The sequence below is a fragment of the Herpailurus yagouaroundi genome, unplaced genomic scaffold, assembly GCF_014898765.1.
Source record: "Herpailurus yagouaroundi ecotype Mexico unplaced genomic scaffold, PumYag 217, whole genome shotgun sequence".
NCBI classification, from domain to species: Eukaryota; Metazoa; Chordata; class Mammalia; order Carnivora; family Felidae; genus Herpailurus; species Herpailurus yagouaroundi.
Window position 1 is genome coordinate 966,831 of NW_024412448.1, and position 26,444 is coordinate 993,274.

The 26,444-nt window shown below is 57.7% G+C and overlaps 2 protein-coding genes and 1 non-coding gene across 11 annotated transcripts in view; 1 reads left to right on the forward strand and 2 right to left on the reverse strand.

The window, feature by feature from the left end:
- Nucleotides 1-16,347, forward strand: part of ITGB4 (integrin subunit beta 4) — a 30,511-nt gene extending 14,164 nt beyond the window's left edge. The window contains exons 19-41 of one of the 8 annotated variants that reach the window (XM_040456419.1): nt 897-930; nt 1,110-1,301; nt 1,588-1,691; nt 1,994-2,052; nt 2,189-2,212; nt 2,883-3,031; nt 3,127-3,306; nt 4,101-4,249; nt 6,748-6,952; nt 7,785-7,942; nt 8,336-8,516; nt 8,657-8,794; nt 10,669-10,851; nt 10,942-11,073; nt 12,279-12,497; nt 13,121-13,366; nt 13,506-13,664; nt 14,089-14,238; nt 14,782-14,970; nt 15,055-15,210; nt 15,294-15,458; nt 15,550-15,660; nt 15,737-16,347. In XM_040456419.1, coding sequence (XP_040312353.1) covers nt 897-930; nt 1,110-1,301; nt 1,588-1,691; nt 1,994-2,052; nt 2,189-2,212; nt 2,883-3,031; nt 3,127-3,306; nt 4,101-4,249; nt 6,748-6,952; nt 7,785-7,942; nt 8,336-8,516; nt 8,657-8,794; nt 10,669-10,851; nt 10,942-11,073; nt 12,279-12,497; nt 13,121-13,366; nt 13,506-13,664; nt 14,089-14,238; nt 14,782-14,970; nt 15,055-15,210; nt 15,294-15,458; nt 15,550-15,660; nt 15,737-16,332 — 3,879 coding nt within the window. In that variant the 3' untranslated portion in view covers nt 16,333-16,347. The remainder of the gene's footprint in view (nt 1-896; nt 931-1,109; nt 1,302-1,587; nt 1,692-1,993; nt 2,053-2,188; nt 2,213-2,882; nt 3,032-3,126; nt 3,307-4,100; nt 4,250-6,747; nt 6,953-7,784; nt 7,943-8,335; nt 8,517-8,656; nt 8,795-10,668; nt 10,852-10,941; nt 11,074-12,278; nt 12,498-13,120; nt 13,367-13,505; nt 13,665-14,088; nt 14,239-14,781; nt 14,971-15,054; nt 15,211-15,293; nt 15,459-15,549; nt 15,661-15,736) is intronic. The other 7 variants (XM_040456423.1, XM_040456420.1, XM_040456421.1 and 4 more) reach the window with 7 other exon arrangements.
- On the reverse strand, nt 11,072-22,265 carry GALK1 (galactokinase 1). Of its 2 annotated transcripts, none has more exons than XM_040456428.1 (8): nt 22,032-22,265; nt 20,938-21,127; nt 20,412-20,531; nt 20,089-20,224; nt 19,783-19,964; nt 16,897-17,047; nt 16,635-16,797; nt 11,072-11,693 (listed from the first exon to the last, which is right to left on the reverse strand). In XM_040456428.1, exons 1-8 carry the CDS (start codon nt 22,194-22,196, stop codon nt 11,652-11,654), a joined length of 1,149 nt encoding a protein of 382 aa, XP_040312362.1. In that variant the 5' UTR covers nt 22,197-22,265; the 3' UTR covers nt 11,072-11,651. The 2 variants fall into 2 exon arrangements, with proteins under 2 accessions (XP_040312362.1, XP_040312361.1); XM_040456427.1 differs by lacking the exon at nt 11,072-11,693 and adding an exon at nt 16,347-16,542 and having other exon boundaries at nt 22,032-22,262.
- Nucleotides 22,266-23,785: 1,520 nt separating this feature from the next.
- Nucleotides 23,786-23,897, reverse strand: LOC121018156 (U6 spliceosomal RNA). Its single transcript, XR_005785052.1, has one exon. It is a non-coding gene; the product is annotated as a U6 spliceosomal RNA (small nuclear RNA).
- Nucleotides 23,898-26,444: the final 2,547 nt, after the last annotated feature.

Here is a 26,444-nt window from a genome sequence, read left to right on the forward strand (position 1 = left end):
ACCAGGTCCCCAGCCCCCACCAGGTCCCCGCCTCCTACCAGGATCCCCAGCCCCCATCAGGGTCCCCAGCTCCCACCAGGGGCCCATCTCCCACCAGGTCCCCAAATCTCACCAGGGTCCCCACACCCCCACCAAGGTCCTCATTCGTGGAGAGGCCAGGTGAAGCCATGTCTTCTCTCCAGCTCTAGTGTCCTTCCTACCCCGGCCCTTCGCCTCTGCCAATCATCAGTGGCCTATACCTGAGACCACCTGCCCTCAGGTCAGGCACATGCAAAGGGCCATGGGAGCCAACAGAGAGAAGAAAGACCTTGCCCACCAGGAGCTGGTAGTCTCACTGGGAAGGAAAGATGAGAGGCAGGAAATCATGGGGGATGGTCTGGCATGGAATGCTGAATTGTCGGGGCAGAGGAGAAACTGCGTAGTAATGCCAGTGTTAGGGGCTATTATTAGTGTGTGTTACAGAGAAAAAGAGGTCTGTGGTCAAATACATTTGAGAAACAGGCTTCTCTGCGGGACTTCTCAGAGCCTTTGATGTAGTTGTATGCATAGTGAAACTGTGAGAAGGGCACAGCGAATGAAGTCAGTGCTTCTGAAATGGGTTTGGTCACAGAACCATTACTTTACAGGGCATCTGGCAGGACCAGGGTCCCATGGTACAAACTTTGGGAACCCTCTGCCCCCACCAACCTCTGTACTCACCATATGTGCTCCACACCTAGATCCCTTCAACTTCCTTGATACCTTGGTGTCTGGGGAAGGCAGTGTTGCCGCTCTGGACCATTGGCGTGGGGATCGGGGGGGGAGGGGGGAGGGGGGCGGGGGGCAGGTGGCCGGAGGGGCTTACCTGGGCTGGGGCAGCTGTCCCAGCCCTCATCCCCGCCCACCTTATCTCCTAGGCTTGCCTGGCACTTCTCCCTTGTTGCAACCGAGGTACGGGCCCAGCATGTGCGGGGTGGCAACGGCTCTGACCGCTCATTCCCCCCAGATAGGGTGGAGGAGAAGTAGGGGGTGTGTGTGGAACGGAGGCAGGAGGCCTAGGGTCCCACCCTGAGGGGGTGTGGCTGGGAGGGCCCAGGGTGGGGCCCCATGCTGAGGACCCTGTCACGCAGGGCACATGGTGGGCTTCAAGGAAGACCACTACATGTTGCGGGAGAACCTGATGGCCTCAGACCACCTGGACACGCCCATGCTACGCAGCGGGAACCTCAAGGGACGTGACATGGTCCGATGGAAGATCACCAACAACGTGCAGCGGCCTGGCTTTGCCACCCATGCCTCCAGCACCAACCCCATGGAGCTGGGTGAGGACTGGGGCTCGGCACGGTGGCTCTTGGGAGCGCCCATGGGGCCTGGGGCACATTCACCGCTGGTCCTGGGTTCAAATCACACCATTCCTGTTTTCTCTGGGCGTTGGGGGCAGACACAGGTTTGGCCACCTTCTGCCCTTCCTGATGGTGCTACAGGCCTCAGGGTCTCGGCCAGCAAGTTGCCCCGCCCCTGCCACCATCCTAGCATGGGTCTTGGAGGGGGCTTCTAGAGTGCCTGGTGTGCCGGAGGCTGATGACCCCCATCCCTGCCTGCCCCTAGTGCCCTATGGGCTGTCCCTGCGCCTCGCCCGCCTTTGCACTGAGAACCTGCTGAAGCCTGACACTCGAGAGTGTGACCAGCTGCGCCAGGAGGTGGAGGAGAATGTAAGGGCCAAAGAAGCTGGCCCTGGGGCCCCCGGCATCCCTGGGCATGGGTGTGATCCCGGTAGGGGGAGAGCAAGGAGAAAGCAGCTGCGGAACCTGGATTTTTCCGAGTAGGAAAGAGGGGCTTCCTTGGACATGTGCCTGGTGTGGGGTCGTCCTGTGAATGTTTCCAGAAGGGGACAAGGCAATGCACATGGATGGCCATGTGCATGTCCCAGCCAACCATATCCTCTGGGTCTGGGTGGCTCTGGGTAGAGAGGCTTACCCAGGGTGCCAGCCTCACGCCTTTCCTTGCCTGGCAGCTGAATGAGGTGTACAGACAGATCACAGGTGCACACAAGCTCCAGCAGACTAAATTCCGGTGGGTCCTGGGTGCCCGGGGGCGGGGGCGGGAGCTGCCCCCACTACCCACTCTAGGGCCCCCCCCCCCCACAAGCAGGTCCGTGCTTCTACCCAGAGACGGTGTGGCTCATGCTCCCCTCTTTGTCCCCCCACAGGCAGCAGCCCAACGCCGGGAAAAAGTGAGTTGAAGGCACACGGGTGGGGCAGCCCTAGGTCAAGTATCTTGCCCAAGATTACCTAGTTACTAAGAGACAGAGTCAGGATTTGAACCCAGGCAGTTTGACCTCAGCACCCTTACCCTTAGCATCTTTTTTGTACGGCATCTATTGCTGGAATCCCACCTGAAGAGGTGTGGCTGGGAAGGTTTAGGGAGGGGCCCCATTTCATAGATGAGGTGGGCAGGGTAGCCCCATTTCATGCATGAGGACCCCGAGGCTCAAGGAGGCACAGTGGCTTGGCTGAGACTCAAGGTGAGGTGGGGGGGGGGGGCAGCGTGCCAGATGCTCTGTGAAGTAATGGTTCTGTGATCAAATCCATTTGAGAAGCACTGACTTCGTTCCCCACGCCCTTCTTACAGTTTCACTATGCATACAACTCCCTCAAAGGCTCTGAGAAGGCCCGCAGAGAAGAAGTGTATTTCTCAAATGGAGTTGATCACAGATCTCTTTTTCTCTATAACACACACGAACGGCCTGTAACACTGGGGCTACTTCATGGTGGCACTTTTTGCTGCCAGGCGTCTTGTCCCTTAATGGGGAGAGGACAGGCAGGAGGGTGGGGGCTGGGGGAACAAGTGCCAGCATCCGTGGCCAGCCTGACACATCCCCACCTACCCACCCCCCACCCCAGGCAGGACCACACCATTGTGGATACGGTGTTGATGGCGCCTCGCGCGGCCAAGCAGGCCCTGCTGAAGCTGACGGAGAAGCAGGTGGAACAGGGGGCCTTCCATGAGCTCAAGGTGGCCCCCGGCTACTACACCCTCACTGCAGACCAAGGTAGGTGGGCAGGCTCCCTGTGCCACTTCCTTATGCCCCCCACCCCTGGGCAGCCGCCCGAGCCACGTCTGCCTGCCCCCCCAACTCCCACCCAGATGCCCGGGGGATGGTGGAGTTCCAGGAGGGCGTGGAGCTGGTGGACGTGCGGGTGCCCCTCTTCATCCGGCCTGAGGACGATGATGAGAAGCAGCTGCTGGTGGAAGCCATCGATGTGCCCATGGGCACTGCCACCCTCGGTCGCCGCCTGGTAAACATCACCATCATCAAGGAGCAAGGTGGGTCAGGGCGGCGGGAGCAGGGGGGCATAAAGGGGGCTCCTCCTAACATCTGAGGGCAGATGGGGCCTGGCCGTGTGGCCTAGGCAAGTCACTTAACCTCTCTGAGCCTTGGTTTCTCCATCTGTAAAATGGGCGTCTGGCTCTCAAGAGGGGTATGTGGCTATGCATCGTTGCACAGTGCCTGGTGGTAAGCACTCAATGTGGGAGCTTCTGCTGTAATTATAAGGTGCCGTGTCCTCCTGAAATTGTCCCCCATCCCTCCCCTTCTTGCCCCTGTGGCCTTTGAACGTAGGAGATTGAATGGACCTCCCCGGGATGCCAGGACATCAGAGCAGGAAGGGCATTGGGAGTTCATTTCACCCGAGCCTATTTAGAGGGGAAGCAAGGCATCGCACCACTGACACCCAAGTTGCCTTCCCTCCTGGGGACCCCCGAGTTGTTGATAAGCATCCTTTCTGCATCCAGAGGGTCTGCTGTGGTCCCTGAGCTCTCCTCCCCACCTGCCCCTGCACCACAGGCCTTTGTCCTGCTCTGTCCCAGCCCAGTCTCAAGCCCCCATCTCTGGTTCTGGCCCTACCTGGCCTCCTTTCTCTGCCCTGACTCTTCCAGGATGTCAGCTGGACACTGTGCCAGCCCCTCCACCTTTTCTGGAAGAATTTTCCATCCCCTCCCTCGAGTGGGGTGAGGAACGACGGGCAGACTCCTGGAGGCAGGGGTGGGCCCAGAAAGAGGGTGCATATTGCGAAAGGACTGAGGGCCAGCCGCCCTGACCGGTGCCTGGGTCCTTGCAGCCAGCGGGATAGTGTCATTTGAGAAGCCTGAGTACTTGGTCAGCGGCGGAGAGCAAGTGGCCCGCGTTCCCGTCGTCCGGCGCATCCTGGACAACGGCAAGTCCCAGGTCTCCTACCGCACACAGGATAACACCGCACAGGGCAACCGGGTAAGGCTCTGCCATGAGGTCAAAGGCATCTCCCAGGGGCCCAGCGAGAGCGGGACACGGCAGCTGCCGGAGTCGCTGGGATGCTGGTGGCGCCCCTGGCCAGCCTCCCAAGGACATGTCTGCCTGCTCCTGCCACTCATAATAGATGTGTCTCACCAAAAGTGCCGGTGGTGCCCTAGGTGAGGCCTCATCACTACCAGGGACATGTCCGGATCGTTCATATCTCCCTTCCAACAACACAGTATCTACCAGGGCAGCCAAACCCTACGTAGTGAGATGGATTCCGTCTGCCCACGTCCAGGGGCTTTGGGCTTCTTGAGGTGGGAGCATAGGCCTCATGTCCCTGGGCAGACTCTCGAGAAAGGCTGTCACAGTTTGGCCCCCTGCCACGCCTGTGAGCCCACATCCCCTTCATCACTGGACCCCAGTCTCAGGGAAGAGCCACGTCCAGGTGTTGGATGTGCTTCTGAATTTATCAACATTTACAAACTAAAAATATTCATATCAGCAATTCAGCCGGAGTAATATGATCGAGTCTCACTGGGCCCACAGGCCAGTTTGGCGAATGCCGGCAGCCCGGCCACGGCGTGTTCTTCCCTTCCTTTTATTGGAAGGAACAGTTCTCATTACTGCTCCGGGGCCCCCGATAAAAGTTCCAAAGAAGAATTTGTATGTCCATAAATCTCACTGAACACACCGTATTATATAAGGGATTCCAGCTACCCTGTTATACTTTTATAAAGGCATTTTGGTGTTTATTTTTTTAAACATTTTTATTATTTCCCAACTTTTTATTTTGAGAAACTTCAAGCCTACAGGAAAATGAAAAGACTAATGCCATTAACACCCATTTACCCTTAAATAATTTTTTCAGTGTTTATTTATTTTTGAGAGAGAGAGAGAGAGAGAGTGCGAGCAGGGGAGGGGGAGAGAGAGAGGGAGACACAGAATCCGAAGCAGGCTCCGGGCTCTGAGCTGTCAGCACAGAGCCCGACGCGAGGCTCGAACTCCCAAACTGTGAGATGATGACCTGAGCTGAAGTCAGAGGCTTAACCGACTGAGCCACCCAGGTGCCCCAGCAACCATTTACCCTTTACATAGAGTCACCAATTAATAATAGTTTTCTTGTTCTCCTTCTATCTAGATATAAGAATAGATGCATCTATCTAAAGATATATATGCGTATCTGTATCTCTTTTCTAGAACTGTAGAAAGACAGGGGGGGAGAGAGTTGTGTTTCATTTCATTGTGTTTGCTCAACAAAGTAAGTTATAGACATCACATAGACCCTAAAGCTTCTGGTGGCACCTGCTGAGAACAAGGTTATTCTATACAACTACAACATCATTACCAACCTTAATTAAGAAACCTCACATTATAGGGGCACCTCAGTGGCTCAGTCGATTAATTAAGCATCCAACTCTTGATTTCGGCTCAGGTCATGATCTCACGGTTCATAAGTTCAAGCTTCGCATCAGGCTCCACACTGACAGCACAGAGCCTATTTGGGATTCTCTCTCTCCCTCTCTCTCTGCCTCTCCCCTATATGGGTGAACTCTGTCTCGAAATAAATTCTAAAAAGAATTACCTAATAATTGGTTCATATTCAGATCTCCCCATGTTCACATGCCCCAATAATGTCCTTTATAGCGGTTTTTTTGTTTTTTGTTTTTTTTGGTTCTTTTGCTCCAGTCCAAGAACCAATCCCGGATCTGGCATTGCATTTTGTTGTGTGCCTTAGGTGTCCTTTTATCTAGGACAACTCCCTGGCTTTGCCTTTTGTGACTCTGACTTTTGGAAGAGTTCCCCCCCAGCTCAGTCTCAGTCGTCCAGTGGGTAACTCCTGCTTTTCTTACACTGACTGCAGTGTCTCTTTCTGGGTTTCTAAACTGTTGAATTTGCCCCCTGCTGGGCCTGAACTTGAAATGTTAGTGTGCATCGCCACCTAGTGGTCTCATGTGAGCAGGATACATGTATGTTGACACGGCCATACTTCCCCGGGTTGCTCGGGAGAGCCCTGGGGCACTGAAGGAAGAAACCTGGAGCTGATGGGGGCACCCTCCCTAGGAGGCAGGGCCTGGGGCCTGGTCGGATCCCAGACTTCAGAGCCACAGTGTGGGGCACAGTTCTTCCCTCCCTGGATGGGGTCTGCTTGTGTGAGACTCTTCTGGATCTTTATACATCCCCATCTCTGGGCCTTGGTTCAAACCTCAGCTCTATCACAACTGCCTGTGTGAATTTGGGCAAGTTTCTCCACCCTTCCGTGTGCCTCAGTTCCTCATCTGTAAAATGGGACAGTAATAGCTCCACCTCACCTTGCTGTGAGGGTCAAATGAGCTAGTAAGTGCAAAGAGCTTGATGCACGGGAGGTGCTACGGAAACAGGAGCCATTTCATGTGCAGGTGGGATGGTCTCTCTGCCGTATCCAGGAGGTTGGGGTGGAGTGGCATGATTCATCCTCCAGGCCTGGTCTGACCCTGACCCCTTCTCCCTCCCAGGACTACATCCCTGCAGAGGGGGATCTGCTATTCCAACCTGGGGAGACCTGGAAGGAGCTGCAGGTGAAGCTCCTGGAGCCGCGGGAGATAGACTCCCTCCTGCGGGGCCGCCAGACCCACCGCTTCCACATTCAACTCAGCAACCCCAAGTTTGGGGCCCGCCTGGGCCAGCCCCACTCAGCCACCGTCGTCATTGGAGACCGAGGTGGGCAGAGCCCCTTCAGCAGGTGGGGAGGGAGGGCTGGGGGCCTCTCCACTAAGGCTGCAGTATGGGCAAATAAAATATTGGATTCCCTGTTAAATTTGGATTTCAGGTAAACGAAGAACAAGTTTTGTGTAAGTATGTCCCACACCTCAGTGGGATATACTTATCCTATTTGTTATTCATCTTAAATTCTGGCTTAACTAGGGGTCCTGCATTTTATCCAGCAATCCTGCTCTCAGCCAAAGAGGGTGGAGTCACGCTGTGGCTACCCAGCCTGCTGGCGGCGCCATGAACCCCACCGTTAGGTCTTAGCCCTTTGAGTTCAGCTTCAGTTCCAGCTAAAATGCAGGTGTTTCCTAGAGGGGCGTAACAGTTCTTACGGGTCCTTAACTTCCAGTATGGTGGTGTCTATGAGCCCACCCCAGAGAAGCCTTGCCTGGAAGATAGGAGAGGAGGGGGGATTCTCAGAGTAGAGTGGGGAGCACGCTGGGGAGGGGGGCATAGAAACAAACGTTCTGACATGGCACATTCCTTTGGCTGCCAAGGGAGAAAGAAGGACAGACGATCTCCCTCCTCCTTCTCATTCCTCCAGACACCCCCTGCCTCCGGGTCCTCCACCAGGAGGGCAGGATGCCCTCTGTAGCACCAGTGGGGGCACCAGCCCCCCCAGAGTCCTGGGTGCTGAGTGCTGTCAGTTGTCAGTGGTCAGTTGAGGCAGGGAAGAGTTGGTAACTGAGTCTCTGGAGCCCCCTGGTGGTGAGGGTGGATTCCTGCTTCACTCAAAGAGGGGGTGTCTGAGCTGTCTGACCCGCGCTGACTCGGCCCACTGCAGATGAACTGGACCGGAACTTCACAAGCCCGACGCTGTCATCATTTCCACCTCACCCTGGCGACCTGGGTGCCCCACAGAACCCCAATGCCAAGGCCGCCGGGTCCCGAAAGATCCACTTCAACTGGCTGCCCCCTCCGGGCAAGCCAACGGGGTACAGGGTAAGGTGGGAGGCAAGGAGGGAGGTGGACACGGAGGGCTGGTACCCACTGGGGAGACGGGCCACCTGAAGCCAAAGAGCCCCCGGGGGGGCAGAGGGGGCACGCTTGGCCCTGGGGAGCCAAGCACAAGTGGACAGGGGGAACCCCCATCCGCCCGGGGAAGAGCGAAGGCCCGTCCCTGAAGTTTTCAGACATTCGCCCTCCTTCCTGGAATGCGGCCCCTCCCCCCACCCAGAAGACACCCGAGTTCTGCCCCAGCCCTGCCGTGTGAACCTGGCAGGTCACCAACCCCTCCGTGTCTCATCGGTGCAAAGGGGACAACAAGGGCAGGAGGTCAACGAGCAGCTCTGGCACTTGACGCCTCCCGCTGACCAGTTCCTCCCCTGGGAGCAGGTGAAGTACTGGATCCAGGGTGACTCGGAATCCGAGGCCCACCTGCTCGACAGCAAGGTGCCCTCGGTGGAGCTCACGAACCTGTACCCATACTGCGACTATGAGATGAAGGTGTGCGCCTACGGGGCACAGGGCGAGGGTCCCTACAGCTCCCTGGTGTCCTGCCGCACCCAACAGGAAGGTGAGGCCTCACCACACGTCGGTCCCGGAACCACCCTGATGCCCCCGTGCCCAGCTCTGCCCGCTCTACTCCCAGAACCCTGCCCTCCACCTGCTGCTGCTGACAGCTTTCTTCCTACACTGCCCCCCCTCCTTCCCTAGTACCCAGTGAGCCGGGGCGTCTGGCCTTCAATGTCGTCTCCTCCACGGTGACCCAGCTGAGCTGGGCTGAGCCAGCTGAGACCAACGGAGAGATCACGGCCTACGAGGTCTGCTACGGCTTGGTCAACGAGGACAACCGTAAGGACGTGGGCCCCTCCTGCCCCTAGGACAGCAGGAAGGGGAGGGAGCAAAGCGCAGGAGGAAGGTCACATCGTCCCGGTTGGTGGATGTGTCCCATAGGTCTGGTTGCCCGAGGCATCATCAGGTTTGTGGTCAGGTTGGGGCTGGTTGCATCCCGAGACCAAGCCCAGAAGCTCACAGGGCAGGTGGGGATAGAAGGCATGAGAAGGCTTCCCATACAGCAAACCCGCACGGCTCACTCTCACGCGGTTCTTGTAGGGCCAAAGTAGAGTTGGTAGGATTAGCAAATAGGGGATGCCCTGAATTTCAGAGAAACCATTTTTTTTTTTTAAGTACATCTCAAATAACAGCCCAAGGCCGGAGTGCGTGGCAGCACTGTTATTTCTTCCCAGTCCTGGAAGGGAGGGAAGGGTGGGCACCCCTTGCCAATGGCCAAGATGAGGAAGTGAGGGAAATCGGTTCCACCTGCCGCCTGGTGCAGGGACCTCCTCCTTGTGCCCTCACTTCTGCTTGCTCCGTCCCAGGGTTGCAGGGCTCACCACCCCATATGACCCACGGACCTTAACGTGGGTCAGGCGCAGCGCTTCGGGGATGGCCCAAAAGGGCAGAGGGCCCCAAGATTATTCTAGACATCAGGCTCGTGGCTCTTTACCAGCCAAGCAGACCACATGCAACCTCAGCAGCTACATCACACCTTTGGCCTGTTCCAGGTTTATGACACCTAGTCTGCCCATGGACCACTGTTAGGAAGTGTCCTCTGATCCCGCCTTTCATCCCAGGAATGATACGTACCCTGTCCAAAGTTCATCCCTGATGATTTCGGGCGTGGCTTCAGTCTGCTGAGGTCTCAGCTGTGTCCTGGAATGTGCTGGATGGCCCTCCTGGCTGAGGGCATCAGCACTTTGGTGGGTGTTCCCACTAGCTGAAAGAGATGTGAGGGGTGGGTGGAGAACAGTGCCCACCTTGGCAGCTAGAGACCTCCCCCAGGCTGATGGGCCTCCACCAATCAATTCTTTTTAAGCACAGTGGTTGGCTGGGGGTAGACATCAAGCTTATCAGGTAGCACTTTCCAGAACCCTCCTTTGGACCTCTTTGGAAACTGGGACCTTTTCTGGCCTCCATCCTTCTGGGCCTTCTCGGGTCTCCCAGAAGCCTTCTAGCATGGCAGGGCACTTCTTGCTGTGTCTGGGCCCAGGTGCCGTCACTTGCTCAGAACAACGAGGGTCACTTTCTCCTTTCTCCCAGGGCTGCATGTCTGCCCTTCTAGGTGTGAGTGGAGGAGAGCTGCCTGGCCTCTGCTCTCTGCTCACCTGTCACTGCTGGCCCTCTTCTCCACCCTTCTCCCCACCCCTTCGCTCTCCGAAGCCTCAGCCTGCCCGGAGGTGCAGCTTCCCTGAGCCCACCCCTCTATTCCAGTCCTTGCTCCGGTGACCACAGGGCAGCTGGGGTGGGTGTCTGGATATCTCCACTTTCACTTCCTCAACAGAGCACTTGGGGTCTGGTCGTGTGGACAATGAGACAGAGGCACCCTCGCTGCCGGAGTGTGCCTCAGGTGGAGGCGCTCTGGACACAGGACCGTTTACCAATCCGTAGAGGTCACAGTGGGGCCACCTTGAGTCTAGTCCTGGCTTTGCCACTTAAGGATGAGCCAGCCCTTCGGAGAGTTGGTGACCCTTCCTTAAATGAGGCACACCCAGGTTCTCAGGGCGCGGCACGACACAGGAGTTCCAATAGCTGCTTGCTCTCTGCCTTGTCCCCTGCGCCCTCTCCGTGCAATTCAGAGACCACGCAGCGGTGCTGTTACATCAGAGGCGGGGCTGGGCCAGGCAGGAACGTAGAAGGACCCCTCTGAGGCACTCTCCCTGCCCCAGGACCCATCGGGCCCATGAAGAAGGTGTTGGTGGACACTCCTAAGAGGCGGATGCTGCTCATTGAGAACCTGCGGGAGTCCCAGCCATACCGCTACACAGTGAAGGCGCGCAACGGGGCAGGCTGGGGGCCCGAGCGGGAGGCCATCATCAACCTGGCCACCCAGCCCAAGCGGCCCATGTCCAGTGAGTGGGGGTGGGGGTGGGGCAGGGCACAGGGTGGAGAGGGGAGGAGAGGGGGGCTGGGTCCCTGGCTCACCTCTCCCACCCCTGCAGTCCCCATCATCCCGGACATCCCCATCGTGGACGCCCAGTGCGGGGAAGACTACGAGAGCTTCCTCATGTACAGCGACGAAGTACTGCGCTCCCCGGCTGGCAGCCAGAGGCCTAGCGTCTCCGACGACACCGGTGAGTGGGCCTGGGATCCATGAGAGGAAGTCCTGGGTAGGAGGTGGGGCTGTCACTGGTGTCCAGAGAAAGCAAAGGGGCCGATGACCACTGGGCCTAGAGGTCAAGACCAGAAGTCCCTCTCAGCTCCAGGTGGATATCTGCAGAGCCGACCATCTGGCAGGCATCATACTGGCACTGGGTACAGAGGGGACAACGCCAACGTGGCCCACATGCAGTAGTGTGCACATCTGTGTATAAGCACAGGCAGAGACTTGCTTGGGAGCAGATGCACACAGAGTCATGTAGGCTCATGCACATGGGACCAGTGTGGAAACACAGCCTTGCTTCTGGAAGGCTCACCAGCTGTGCCATGGAGTCAGGACATTCGGGCCACCTCCCAGGGACAAGGTGGGAGGAGGCAGGCATGACCCAGAAGCTCAGAGCAGCCACCTGCCCAGGGTCAGGGAGGCAGTGTCCCCTGTCCCGTCCACTGGTCCAGTGCTCCTCTTCCCTCCTGATTCCCTGCAGTGTGGTACAAAGGGTCCTTGGCTGGACTCCCTGGTTCTCAGTTTTAGCTTTGGCTCTGCTGTGGGACATCAGATGAACTGCTCGCCCTCTCTGTGCCTCAGTTTTCTGATCTGTAAAATAGGATGCCAGTCATACAATGCCACGAGTGAAGGTTCTCTGGATTTCTACTTTCTTCCACCCTTGCCTAAGCCTCAGGCCCCCTGTGAACACCTACGTGCCCTGACAGAGCTGAGCTTGGACTTCAGGAACCCCAGCCCAAGGGTCGCGGGGTTTTGAGGGTATGAGAGAAAGCTCAGCTGTTAACACTATCTTGTGACGCGCTCTGTGGCTTCTGGAACTGTCCCTGGTAGGCAGGCAGGGGAGAGATTACTCTCTCCAGTGTACAGATGGGAAACTGAGGCTCAGACCAAGAGGCCTCACATCTGGTGCCAGAGCCAGGGCTACCCTTGGGGCCTGTCCTCCCCAGCTGCAGCCCTGCCAGCTCTGGCCTTCCGTCTTGCGGGCCGAGGGGCCCGCCTGTCGCCTGCTCCGCGACCAACCTCACCCCTCCGCCCCCTCCCCGCCCCGCCCCGCCACACTTGGATTCCGGAGAGCCGAGGACGGGCTCACGTCGCTGGCCTCCGCCCCGCCGCGCCCCCTCCCGGAGCCGCCCGCGCCCGCCGGCGGTGCCAACGCGGCCCTTCGTTGTTCCCAAGGCGGCAGCTGGAAGTTCGAGCCCCTGCTGGGGGAGGAGCTGGACCTGCGGCGCGTCACGTGGCGGCTGCCCCCGGAGCTCATCCCGCGCCTGTCGGCCAGCAGCGGGCGCTCCTCCGACGGCGAGCCGCCCCGCGGCCCCCCGGAAGACAGCGCGGACGGGGGCGCGGGCGGGGAGGGTGGCGGCCTAGCCCGCGGCGCCACACCCAGGCCCCCCGGAGGTGACGGGCTTGCCCGGCGCGCCCCGACCCCGCACCCAGCCAGGCGCGCTCGTTTGCCGCCTGCGTCCAGCCTGAGCCCCCTGTGGTCAGGCTGCCCACTAATGGCCCCCTGCCCAACCTGGGGAGGTGCTACGGCGTGGAGGCTGACCCCCAGAGCCGAGGGACCCCCGGGGCAGGCATTCGTGATCTCCCCAAAGCAGGACTGCCCGCAGGAGCATGCAACTTCAGAAGTTCGTCGTGCCCAGGGGCAGGCGCTAGTACCCAAGGAGACCTCCCCAGAGGTCTCAAGGGACACGAGGGCAGGCATCTGGGCTCTCCCCCAGGCAGGGCTGACGGCAAGGGCAGTAGGTCTCCCAGCTGGGGTCAGCGGTGCTCACACGGTCCACACTGGCATCCTGCAGGACTGACAGACATGGGCTGCAGAAGCCTGTGTGGCCCCTTGGACTCTGCCAGGAACACTGAGCTTCTTTCCCTGGTGGGCCAAGAGAGGCTGGTTTTCTTTATGCCAAGCGCCCCCCACCCCCTCCCCTCAGAGGGTAGGTAATCCTAGGAATTCCCAGGGCCACAGCCTGCGTCTGGGTCTGGCGCAGGCCTGTCCAAGTGACCCTGCTCTCCTCCCACAGAGCACCTGGTGGTGAACGGGCGGATGGACGTAGCCTTCCCAGGCAGCTCCAACTCTCTGAACAGGATGACCGTGGCCAACACCGCTTACGGCACCCACCTGAGCCCACACCTGCCCCACCGGGTGCTGAGCACATCTTCCACCCTCACGCGGGACTACCACTCGCTGACCCGCACGGAACACTCCCACTCCCACTCTGCCACGCTGCCCAGGGACTACTCCACCCTCACCTCCGTGTCCTCCCACAGTGAGTGTCCGCTCCCAGCCCTGCCTCTCCCACTGACCCCGCCTCTCCTCCAGCTCCAGGAGGCTGGGGTTACTGGCCCCGCTTCCCATCCTCCAACACGCACACTTCCTGCCCTCACTCTTGTTTTGTCCTGCCCTAGGCCTCCCTCCCATCTGGGAAGAGGGGAGGAGCAGGCTTCCGCTGTCCTGGGCCCTCGGGTCCCTGAGTCGGGCTCAGATGAAAGGGTTCCCTCCCTCTGGGGACTCCCGAGACACTATAATCCTGGCTGGGCAGCCAGCGGCGCCCTTTCGGGGCCCAGGTAGTACAGGGGTGGCCATCTCGCGTCTCCACAGCTGTCCCGCTCCATCTGTCACCCATCTGTTCATCGCAGCCACTGCCCAAACCCAGCACTTCACCCTCCATTTTTCATCTCCATCAATGCTGATGCCTAATATAGCCTCTGCCCTTCCGGGGGTGATGGGCTGGGGGAAGAGGGGGGGCCAGACCAGCTGAGGGGGAGGGGGCGGCCAACTTCTGGTGCTCATCCTCTCTAGGCACAGGTAGGGCCCGCAGCCACTCTGAGTTGTCCAGGGAGGTGCTGGGTGGCCCGGACAGGGTGTTGCAGGCTGAGTGAGCCACGAGGCCAGCGGCCAGCAGAGATGAGACAGCCGCGGGAGGTCAGAGGGAGGGCTCCTGCCCAGAGACCCCCCGGCCAGAAACTGACTGTGGCCTCCCGTCTTCAGGCTCCCGCTTGGCTGCAGGTGTGCCCAACACACCCACCCGCCTGGTGTTCTCGGCTCTGGGCCCCACGTCTCTGAAAGTGAGCTGGCAGGAGCCACAGTGTGAGCAGGCGCTACAGGGCTACAGTGTGGAGTACCAGCTGCTGAACGGGGGTGAGGCACAGCTGCCGGCAGGCTGGGGGCTTGCAAGGCTCGGGCACCCAGCTGCACAGGAACCCACCCAAGTCCCTTCAACACTAATGATCCCCACCAGACGTTCTGAGAGGGCCTCACTTGCATGCTCCTCGCTGCCCATCACTGCCTCCTCTCCTCTGAGTTATCCAGCTCCCTGGCCCTCTCTCCAGGTCATTCCCTCTGCGAGGCGTTGCGTAACAAGGCCTCACTGACCTAGGGACAGACCCAGGGCCTCCGCTGGCCTGCGAGATGCTTTTGTGGGAACCGGGAAGTGGTGCTTCCCTGGGAAGGCAAACTCGCAGCAGCAATGACCTGGGCCCGCAAACAGGCAGAACATAGGTGGGATTTTAGGCTCCACTCATCCCTCGTGTAGCATACTACCAGCCACACCATACCAGGCTGATCCCCACCTGTACCCAAACCGCAGCGAATCCTGGATGGGATGATCAGTGGCAGCCTAGGGCAGGGGTGGGATCAGGCCAGGGGTAGGAGTAACACTGACCCCCGGTCTGCCCTCCCCAGGGGAGCTGCATCGGCTCAACATCCCTAGCCCCAGCCAGACTTCGGTGGTGGTGGAAGACCTTCTGCCCAACCATTCCTATGTGTTCCGTGTGCGGGCCCAGAGTCAGGAAGGCTGGGGCCCAGAGCGTGAGGGTGTCATCACCATTGAGTCGCAGGTGCACCCCCAGAGCCCACTCTGCCCCCTGCCAGGTGAGTTGACTCCCCACCCCGAGGCTGCCCCCATGACGTCCCCTAGCCACCCACACGCTGACAGTCTTGCTCTGCTGCCCCCAGGCTCCACCTTCACTTTGAGCACACCCAGTGCCCCGGGCCCGCTGGTGTTTACTGCCCTGAGCCCAGACTCGCTGCAGTTGAGCTGGGAACGGCCACGCAGGCCCGATGGGGATATCCTCGGCTACCTGGTGACCTGTGAGATGGCCCATGGAGGAGGTGCTGCCCGTCCCCACCTCAGGGGTGGCCAGGGGAGGGGTGGAGAGGGAGCCACAGAGGCTAAAGGCATCTTCCCTGCTCAGAGCCAGCCACCACGTTCCTGGTGGATGGCGACAGCCCTGAGAGCCGGCTGACAGTGCCGGGCCTCAGTGAGAACGTGCCCTACAAGTTCAAGGTGCAGGCCAAGACCACCCAAGGCTATGGGCCGGAGCGTGAGGGTATCATCACCATCGAGTCCCAGGACGGAGGTGAGGTGGCTTGCCCATTCTTCACCCCTACCCCTTCTCTGGCCACATCTCCTGGCACCATCCCTGACTGGCGCTCATCTGCCCATGCCAGGCCCTTTCCCTCAACTGGGCAGCCACCCCGGGCTCTTCCAGCACCAGCTGCCAGGCGAGTACAGCAGCATCACCACCACCCACACCAGCACAACCGAGCCTTTCTTCTTGGGTGAGTCGCTGGGCAGGGGATCCTAGTTCTCGTGGGGGAGCACAGCGCTAACAGAGCAGGACAGACAGGGACCCAGGCAGGGTCCTTCAGTGCTTTTTCCCCTGCAGATGGACTGACCCTGGGGTCCCAACGCCTGGAAGCAGGTGGCTCCCTCACCCGCCATGTGACCCAGGAGTTTGTGAGCCGGACACTGACCACCAGTGGAACCCTCAGTACCCAGGTGGACCAACAGTTCTTCCAGACCTGAGCCCCCCACCCCTACCCGACAGTGTCCTGGAACCTGGGCCCCCACCCTGCCTCCTCCTCCTGGCTCTGCCTCAGCTACTCCATCCTCAGACCCCTCGCAGCCCAGCACACCCCCATGCTGATCACAGGGCCAGCACGTCTGGCTACGGAGCAGAGGGTAGGTGTCCTCTGGGAGGCGTGAAGGGAGCAGAGGTCCCAGATGGTCCTTCTGGCCACTACTCCCTTACCCCAGGCCCAAGCCCGTTTGTGCGTAACCAAAGAGCTGGGACCAGCATAAGGACCCAGCTTTGCTCTGCACTTAATAAAAGATTTTGCTACCGCTTGGCTCTGCCCTGTCTGTTCTTCCAGGGAGTGCCAGCACAGACAGAGCAGGCGAGCGGTTCTGACACACGCTTCTCTGATCCCCAAGCACACACCCACCTCTAGAGGCAGGCGGGTTATCGTGGTGGGAGGCACAAGTTTATTGAGCACCCAGATGCAGAGGGCAAGAGGCGCCAGAGGCCTGGAGCTTCGTGACGTGCTGCCTGGCAGGCCCCATGCCCGGGTGCTGTCCCGGGGAGTGCCTCACCAGTGCAGCACCTTGGCACCGTCGGCCGCCTGAGAGAGGTAGAAGGTGGCGGTGCCGCTGTACTGCTCCTAGGGGAGAGGCAGGTGGGGTCTAAGCATGGCAGGGCCCTGGGAAGCCCTTTCTCCATCCCTCCCACCCGCAGGCACCGGCACCCACCCACCTGTATGTGCTGCATGGCCTGGGGAACGGAGGCAGCCTCCAGCAGGGTCACGGTGCAGCCACCGAAGCCACCACCAGTCATGCGGCTGCCGTAAACCCCAGGTGCTGACAGCGCGGCCTCCACGAGCTGGTCGAGCTCGGGGCAGCTCACCTCATAGTCATCCCTGCGGAGAGGATACAGGAGAGGGCGGGCCTAGGCCTGGTCCCACCCTGCCCTGGGGACAGCCTGTGCCTGGGAGATATAGGCACCCAGGAGTCCTCACCTGAGCGAGTGGTGACTCTCTACCATGAGGCGGCCGAAGGCTCTGTAGTCTCCGCGGCTCAGGGCAGCCGCGGCCTGGGCCGTGCGCCGGATCTCACCCACGACATGTCGTGCCCGCCGGAAACCCTCCTTGCTCACCAGCTCTCTGCCAGCTGGGAAGGGAAAGGGGTCAGCAGACCTGCCACCCCACCACCTCTGGGCCCGTGCAGATGGAGGGATGGGGGCACCAGGGTGATGAGGCTAGGGGGCAGGGGTCGGGGTGGAGGTGGCGGGGGGGGGGGGGGGGGGGGGGGCCCCGCCGGTAGCGCGGGGGCCCCCCCGGGAGCCTCCAGTCTTAGACCTGGTTCTGACAGAGCTGTAAACAGAACCTGGCATTGGTGACTAAAGTTTGGAGCCTTTCCTCCTCGACTATAAGATGGGACCCCTATGTCACTCTCTGGGACCCACTATGCACTGATTGGGCAACATGCCAGCAGAGTGCCCGGTGCACAGTGGGTGCTCAATAAACAACAGGGTAAGCCCCAGACTCTTGGCGCTTCCAAGGTGAGGGGGACACAGGAGTCCACAGTGGCACAAGAGGGAGAAGAAATCCTGCCGCTGTTTACGCTGGAGCATCAGTGGAGCCCCTGAGAGCTGGGGCTCCAGAGTTGGGGTACAGCCCAGGCAAAGATCAAGAGACAGGGCACAGGGCCCACCAAGAGTAGGCTATCCTGCTGGCTAATGCTGAGGTGGGGAAAGCAAGCCGAGTCGGTAGCGGCAGCCCAGGGTACCGGGGGACTCTGCTACTTAATTCTGGATGCCACACAGGTTGTGGAGCAGGGAAGGGCTGGAGCTGAGCTCTGGTGGACAAAAGTGACTGCCTAGGGCAGAGGGCCCAAGCTGGGAGAAGCAGGAACCAGGAACACAAATAGCAGTTGTTAAACAGTCAGAAACCAACGAGGGGCCTGATGTGGAGGAAGAAGGAATGGAGGGAACAGAGATTGGAGACTGGGGGTGGGGGGGTGGATAGTGAGGACACAGGGGACTGAGGTTTCAAACAGAAGTGACAAGGGTGAAGAATTCACAGATAATCCTTCTCAGCAGGAGAAGCCTATGGGGGACAAAGGATGATGAGTTCCCTTGGGAATCAGGTGGAGGCTCCAGGACTGCAGGTGGAAATGGGGCCGGGGGGGGGGGGGGGGGGGGCTCCAGGCGGGAAAGCAAGGGGCTCCAGGCTCCTGTCTGAGTCCTAAGCGGAGCAATGGTGGCTGGGGCTGTGCACTGAGGACAAAGCCTGGGGCAGGCACACACAACAGGACTGAGAGAGCGGCAGCCGCTGAGGGGGAGGGAATGTAGGCTGTGGGTGTGTGCGGGGAACCCCCCCCCCCGGGAGCACTGCTGTGTCCGGTGGCAGGAGCAAGGGGCAGGCCGACCGAGAGGACGGAGAAATGAGTGGAGATGAGAAAATGGGGGCCAAAAGCATTAGGTCTTCTTCCAAGATGAGCACAGGAAAAAGACTCAATTTTAGAAGGGAAGAAAACCGACCAGGTTTCCAAGCAAAAGGGGAAGAGCCAGGCAGAGGACAGGAAGGAGGGAAAACAGGGCTTCTGGCACAAGACTCTGGAGAAGGCGGGGGACAGCAATGTTTCCAAGGTTGGGGGAGACCCCCCCCCACACACACACCCCAGGAGTGGTGGGAAGGGATACGGTGGAGAGGAGGGACGGCCAAAGTGTTCAAGCGTGAACACCTCCAATAAGGTCACCTGCACAGAGCAGGTGGGGCAGGTGTGAACATGACAGGTCACCAAGAAGGACAAGCTGGTCCCACCAGGCCGGCCAGTGTCCTCCAAATGGGCACCCGCACGCTGCCAGAGAGGGCACAACTCCCAAAGCCAGCAGCCTGGCCCCGTGGCTGAGAGTACGGGCTATGGGGGGTTACCTGCCTGGTTTGAGTCTCACTCAGCACTGCCACTTACTGTAGCTTCCTCATCCAAAACGATGAACGGAATAAGACTATCTGCCCCACAGGTGTGACGGAGCGAGATGGAATTTGACCCTCAAACTATTACATATCCTATCTTCCTGGCCACGTGTATCGTGAACCTTTAAAATACTTGCACCTTTTGGGGCGCCTGGGTGGCGCAGTCGGTTAAGCGTCCGGCTTCAGCCAGGTCACGATCTCGCGGTCCGTGAGGTCGAGCCCCGCGTCAGGCTCTGGGCTGATGGCTCAGAGCCTGGAGCCTGTTTCCGATTCTGTGTCTCCCTCTCTCTCTGCCCCTCCCCCGTTCATGCTCTGTCTCTCTCTGTCCCAAAAATAAATAAAAACGTTGAAAAAAAAAAAAATGTTTTTAAAATACTTGCACCTTTTGACTCTGCGATCTTACGCCTAAGAATCTACTCCTAAGAAGATAATGAGACAGACTCTCTTGCACGAAAACATTCACCGCCGCATCACGGGATTATTAGAAAATGATTAACTTATGACACACCTGTATGCTGCAGTGTTAGAAGCCTTGCTGATGAAGTGCCCCTAATGGCACAGGAAAGGGCTCTAAGATGTAATGAAAGAGAAAGCCAGTGACCATATGGCCTATACTGAACTTGGTAAACGCAGATGTAGAGAAACACCAGCGGTGTTAGCGGTGGCTATCCCTGGGTGGTGGCCCTCTAGCTCACTGTTTTCCTCTGTGTGTTTTCCGACATTTTCCACAGCAGAAACGTAATCCTCCTCTTAGAAAGAACAATGTTAAGATTTCAGCAGCCCTGCCGAGGTTGGAGCCCTAGGTCTGCAGTCTTAGGGGGAGTGGGCAGAGCACAGCACAGGCCCCCGGAGAGGAGGGGGTAGACAGGAGGGTCAAGCCCACGTCAAGGGCCTGGCAGCCCCACAGGATGCCCAGCCAGCTCTCACCCTCCAGTTCCTCCAGCTGCACCTCTCGAAGGCTCTCCTTGCCCAGCGCCCGGGCCACCTCTTCACACTGGCGCCGCCGCAGAGGGTACTCGCTGGAGCCCAGCGAGTGGCGGACGTTGGAATTGGTGACGAGCACGGCCAGCTTGGGTTCTGACAACGGCACCAGGCTTGTCTCCAGGGACCTGGCATGGAGTCGGAGTGGGGAGATGACAAGCCCAAGTGTCTGCTTGCCACACCAGGTGGTGGGCACGCTCCACCCAGAAGCTCCTCATGACGAGGTGGGAGGGTACAAGGGGAGCCCCTGACCTGCAGTCAATGAGCAGCGCGTGGCCTTTCTGCCCCAGCAGTGCGATGAGCTGGTCCATGATGCCACAGGGCACCCCTGCGAAGCTGTGTTCGGCCCGCTGACACACCTGAGCCCGGGCAGCTATGGACCCGGAGTCTGCGGCACAGGGGGAGGTGAGGAGGTTGGGGCCCAGGAGGGGGGCACGTAGGAGTGGGCGAATGGGAGCAGTGGGACCTCCAAGGACACTCCAGAGCGATTCCCCACCCTCCTCCGGAAGCCACAGTCGAGGAACAATCTCTGACAAGGAAACCTCAGGGAAGGAAGGCTGGGGTCTAGGAAGTACCTGGGCAGAGCTGCTGCAGGAAAGTGTATGTGGCCACTTCCAGGGACGCCGAGCTGGACAGCCCGCCCCCCAGGGGCACTGAGCTGACCACCACTGCACTGAAGCCAGGGAGGGGAGCAGCTGGAAAGAATGGGTGATGGTAAGATGAGCCATCTGGGAGGATGGGCCCACGAAGGGCATGTATTTTGTTATGCAGGGAGGCAATGCCTGATAGCTGCTTCCAGGGCTGTGTCTCCATCCTCCTACCCTGAGGTTCCTGGGACACAGTCTTCCCAACTCTCCTCCTGGTTTAGGGCTCTGGAGGCCAACAAGCTAGGGTTTGAATCCTGGTCCGCTAATCATAAAATGGGCAGCTCAGGACAAGTTCTGGAACCTCTCAGGGCATCAGTTTCATCATGTGTAAAACAGGGATACCCTCCCCTATACGTTACCCCATGGTGGATTAGATGAGCTAAGGAGCTTTGCAGCTGAGAGGTGGTGCTCCTATACTACCAGCATGAACTTGACTCAGCCCTAATCCCCATACCTGGGTAGTGCTGAATCACTCCCTTGACATAGTTGGCCCAGCGGGGGGTCCCGGGCTCCAATGACCGCTGGGCTGTGGGCAGTGGAAATTGGAGCCGCCGGGGCTCATCAGCATCTTCGGAGGTGGTCAGGAGGGAGACAAGGCCGTCTGCCCGGGGGCTGCCCACCAGCACAGTCACAAGCTCCAGCGCCTGGCAGGAAAGACAGGGGGTATGTAAAGCTTTTGCCAGGCGACCCATGGATGAGGCTTCTCTGATACTAAAGTTCTGAGAAATAAAAAGTTTCAGACAGATTTCTTTTAAGGCTCAACAGGAAGGAATTGGCGGGGGGGGGGGGGGGTCCTCAGGGAAGAACCTGAGTGCTGAGCTGGCCCTGGGGGCTTGGGTTCTGCCCTTGGGTCTTGGGGGGGGGGGGGGGCAGGGCCAGTGCTGCAGAAGTGTAGACCTGGACTCTGCCCTGAATATGGGCTCTCAGCTGTGGGGCACGGAGCAGGAAAGGAGAGTAAGAGGAGCTCCAACTGACGCGTTCCCATTTTGGAGTGGTCTCAGGTGCACTGTACCCGCTCGCTTGCCAAGCCGCACCAGGTGGAAAGAGCTGAGAGGCCTGACTCCAGCCCCACCAAGAACCAGCTGTGTGACCTTCAGCAGATCACTGACCCTCTCTGGGCCTCAGTTTCCTCCCGAACGGGTAGGGCCAGGAGGTCTGAGGCTAGTTCCCCCAGGTCTGCGTTTGGGGCCCCCGGAAGCCAAAGCCCGAAGCGCCCCCATTCCGCAAGCCACACTGAAGCCGCACAAGTTGAGGTGGCTCCCAGCGTGATGAGAAGGATCACGTCCACAGAGGGCGGGCTTGAGCGAAGAGGCGCCGGCACACCCCCTCCTAGTCTACTTCCTCGCGGATCCCCCGCTTCCTCCCTTCCAACGTGGGAAATACCCCGTCCCCGGGTCTCTCCGACGTGCTCGTCCCCCAAACCCGGGGCAGGATGGCTAAAGTTTGGCGCGGCCGCCCAACATCCACGCAGGGACCAGGCACCTCCCCGCGCGCCTAAGGCCGGCCCTGCCGCTGGGGAGGCTCGAGGCTCCCCGCCCGGCCCCTCACCATGGGCAGCACCAGGCCCTGGTTGTAGTCCGTGTGCTCCCCGATCAGGTTGACGCGGCCCGGCGCCGACACCGCCAGCTCGGGCTCGGCCCCGAACTCCTCCCGGAACGCTCTACGGGCCTCGGCCAGCAGCTCCCCGGCCTGGGGCTGTCTCCAAGCGGCCATGATGCTCACCCTGCAGCGAGGCCAGGTCGGCGCGGGATGCCCGGGGCGGGGCCGCGCGGGGGCGGCGCGCATTCCTGCACGCGCCCCCCGCCCCCACCGCAGGCCTCCTCCCGCCCCCGCCGCGCCGGGCCCGCCCCGGCGCGCCTCGCGGCCCAAGCCACCTGCTGGGCGCTCGGGGTTGGGATCTCCCCTACACCCCCACCGCGGAAGGATCTGTCCCACACCCCCACCGCGGCGGGCGGCGGACTTTGGAAGAGACCGGCGGGTGCCCACTCGAGTGGTATTGGCTGGACTGGAAGATCTGAGCTGCCCTTCCCTGGCCCTGGTGCCCCTTTCTCTGCTACCAACACCGGCCAGGCCATTCACCCACAGCCAGAGTAGCAGGGCTGGCATCCAGCCGACCTGAATTTCCCAAAGGGCTCTCCCAGGTCCTAGAGTCCTGCCGCCGTGAGAGGTCATCAGACCCTGATCTTGGGTCTCTGAGAGGGTGGCCTGGCACGATGCGTAAATTGAGATGAGGAAAGCCAAGTTTGGGTGGTGACCAGGGAGTCGCTTTCTACAGGCCCTTTTCTATAGTGGCCCCGCTATCATAACTGCTAGCAACGGAAGGAGGAAGGAGTGGCAGTTGGACAGCAGTGGGCCCAGCCTCCACTGGAAGGACCTACCGGGGCTGCCAAGGTAGGTGGGGCTGTTGGCCCCAGCAGGTGCTTCCTCAGTCCTGAGCCTTGGACGCAGCATCTGACACTCACCACCGCCTCTTTCACCAGACTGCGTCCTGAACCTTCAAGCTGTCCCTGCCTGGACGCCTGTCCACATTTGCATCTATATGAAACCGCGAGGCAGAAATGCTGAAATGTAAGCAGCCTATTTGGGACTAGGGTGGGGGGCTTTGTGAAGAGTTGTGTCCAGGTTTAGAGCTTGGGGTCTGCTGGGGGGGGGGGGGTTGCCCAAAGAGTGGAGTAGTGCATTTAAAATGCATCTCTGGGGGCGCCTGGGTGGCGCAGTCGGTTAAGCGTCCGACTTCAGCCAGGTCACGATCTCGCACTCCGTGAGTTCGAGCCCCGCGTCAGGCTCTGGGCTGATGGCTCGGAGCCTGGAGCCTGTTTCCGATTCTGTGTCACCCTCTCTCTCTGCCCCTCCCCCGTTCATGCTCTGTCTCTCTCTGTCCCAAAAATAATAAACGTTAAAATAAATAAATAAATAAATAAAATAAAATAAAATAAAATGCATCTCTGATACTCATCATGATGAGCCCAGAGTAATGTATAGAATTGTTGAATCATTATGTTGTACACCTGAAACTAATATAACACTGTATGTTATTTACACTTCAATTAAAAAAAAAAAATGCAGCTCTGGGGGTGCCTGGGCGGCTCAGTCAGTTGAGCCTCCAACTCTTGATTTCCACTCAGGTTCTGATTCCAGGGTCGAGGGATCGAGCCTCCAAGCTCAGCGTGGAGCCTGCTTAACATTCTCTCTCTCCCCTCCCTCTCCTGTTTGCTCACTCTCTCTCTAAAATAAAATAAAATTTTTTAAAAAAAAAATTTGAAAAGGCACCTCTGAAAACTTCTAGAAATAAATATAGGGATAAATCTTTGTGACCTTGGCAGTGGCTTTTTTGCGTGTCATTCTTGCGCAGGGGCCATGCTAATCTTCTCTGTATCGTTCCAATTTTAGTATATGTGCTGCCGAAGCGAGCACGGCAGTGGCTTTTTTGATATGACACCAAAAGCACAAGAGATAAAAGGAAAATAGATAAGTTGTACTTCATCAAAATAAGATACTTTCCTGCATCAAAGGACACAATGAAGAAAGTAAAAAGACAACCCACAGAATGGGAGAAAATATTTGCAAATCATATATTTAAGGGCCTTGTATCAAGAACACATAAAGAACGCTTACAACTCAAAAAAGACAAATAAATTTAAAATAGGCAAACGACTTGAACGTTTTCCCCAAGAAGATTACAAATGGCCAATAAGCACATGAAAAGGTGCTCAACATCATTAGCATTAAGGAAATGTAAACCAAAAGCACAATGAGGTGCTATTTCACACCCATTAGTCTGGCCAAAATGAAAGACAATAGCAATTACAGCAATGTTGCTGAGAATATGGGGAAATCAGAACCCTCAGTCTCTGGTGGGAATGGAAAACAGTTAAGCATTTCCACCAAATGCTCAACATAGAGTGCCCATGTGACCCAGGAATTTCACTCCTAAGTACGTACACAAGAGAATTGAAAACGTAGGTCCAGGGGCGCCTGGGTGTCTCTGTCGGTTGAGCGTCTGGACTTCGGCTCAGGTCATGATCTCACGGTTCGTGGGTTCCAGCCTTGCATCCGACTCACTGCTGTCAACGTGGAACCTGCTTCAGATCCTCTGTCCCTCCCTCTCTGTCTCTGCCCCTCCCCCGCGCCTTTCAAAAATAAACAAACATTAAAAAAAAAAAAAAAAAAAAACATAGGTCCACACAAAACTTCTACATTAATGCTCATGGTAGGACTATTCACATTAGCCAAAAGGTGGTAACAACTGAGGGCGCTTGGCTGGCTCAGTTGGAGGAGCATGCGACTCTTGATATTGGGGTCATGAGTTCGAGCTCCACATTGGGTGTAGAGATTACTAAAAAATAAATAAATGTATAAACTTAAAAAAAAAAAAAAAAGATGTTAACAACCCAAAGGGATAGATGGATAAAGAGAATGTGGCATGCCCATAACAATGAATTTTTCTCAGGCATAAAAACAGTGAAGTGCTGATACACAGTATGGAACTACATGGTTGAGCCTTGAACGCATGGTAAATGCCTGAAGCTAGTCACAAAAGACCACAAGTTGTATGATTCCAGATACATAAGTGTTCAGAGTAGGCAAATCTGCAGAGACAGAAAGGAGATTAGTTGTTGCTTAGGGCTGAGGGAAATGGAGGGGATAAAGAGTGATAACCAAGGGTACAGAGTTCTCTTTGTGGTGTGGAAAGTGTTCTAAAATTGACCGTGGTGATGGTTGCACAGATCTTCAAATATACTAAAACCACTGAATTTTATACTTGGAATGGGTGAATTGTATGATATGTGTAATGTATCTCAATAAAGCTGGTTTTTTATTTTTTTAATGTTTATTTTTGAGAGAGACAGAGACACAGCGCGAGCGGTGGCGCGCCGCCCCCCCCCCCCCCCCCCAGAGACAGAGGGAGACACAGAATCCGAAGCAGGCTCCAGGCTCTGAGCTGTCAGCACAGAACCCGACGTGGGCCTCGAACTCATGAACTGTGAGATCATGACCTGAGCTGAAGTCAGACGCTTAACCAACTGAGCCACCCAGGCACCCCTAAATTTATTTTTTCATTTAAGTAATCTCTACACCCAATGTGGGGCTTGAACTCACAATCCTTAGATCAAGAGTCGAGTGTTCTTTTGACTGAGTCAGCCAGGCACCCCTCAATAAAAGCTGCTTTTTTCAAAAAAACCTTGGCTCCTCAGTAAAGCATTTTTTAGCCTAGGCAAAACAAAAGACAAGACAATGAGTGGCCCTTAGGGCTGGATGAAATGGGATTGAACTCATAAACCATGCCTCCCATCCAGGCACCACTCTCAGAGACGCGGGGGACCAGGCACCGCTTCTCTATGAATGCTTTACCCACCTGAGCTCTGACACCCAACAGTCCTGAGCCCAAATCTCTGCTCTTAGGATCTCAGGCAGATGACTGCACCTGAGCCTCAGTTTCTCATCTGTACAATGGGGGCTAGCGATTCCTCCCGACCAACGGTTATAAAAAGGAACTGAATGAGATCATTTTCATAAAGTGCCCAGCCTAGCACCTGGCACTGGTAAGCACAGAATAAATATTTGCTGTTATTATCAGTCATCCATTAATTCAACGGACATCAGTGGACTCTCCTGTGTGCAATTGGCCAGATAAAAGCCCCAGGCTCTCCTGCTCTGGGTGGGAGGCAGACACCATCCGGCCTCCTCTGGCTAAGTGCTGGGATGGAGGAGGAACGCTTTCTAAATAAGGAGAGAGAGAGAGAGGAGGGATCCCAATGCCTGCCAGGCCTACACCCTTGTTTTTATTTCCATTGTTTCATTTTGATTGAAAACATATCCATTTGTCCTATACTCGTCCTTTGTATTGTTTCAGTCTTAGAGAACCTGGATTTGATCTAAGGGCAAGTGTTCCTGTTTGTTCGGTGGAGGAACTCTGAAACATTGATTTTATTTGAAAGATGTGTTTACTCTGTTTCTGAA

Excerpts from the sequence above, each read along its gene's own strand:
- GALK1 (XM_040456427.1), bottom strand. The coding sequence starts at position 22,196 with ATGGCCGCTTGGAGACAGCCCCAGGCCGGGGAGCTGCTGGCCGAGGCC. Across the intron at positions 20,532-20,937 it reads AGTGATTCAGCACTACCCAG|CTGCTCCCCTCCCTGGCTTC; the intron begins GTATGGGGATTA and ends CATTCTTTCCAG. Across the intron at positions 17,048-19,782 it reads GCAGCTGGAGGAACTGGAGG|CTGGCAGAGAGCTGGTGAGC; the intron begins GTGAGAGCTGGC and ends TTCCCTTCCCAG.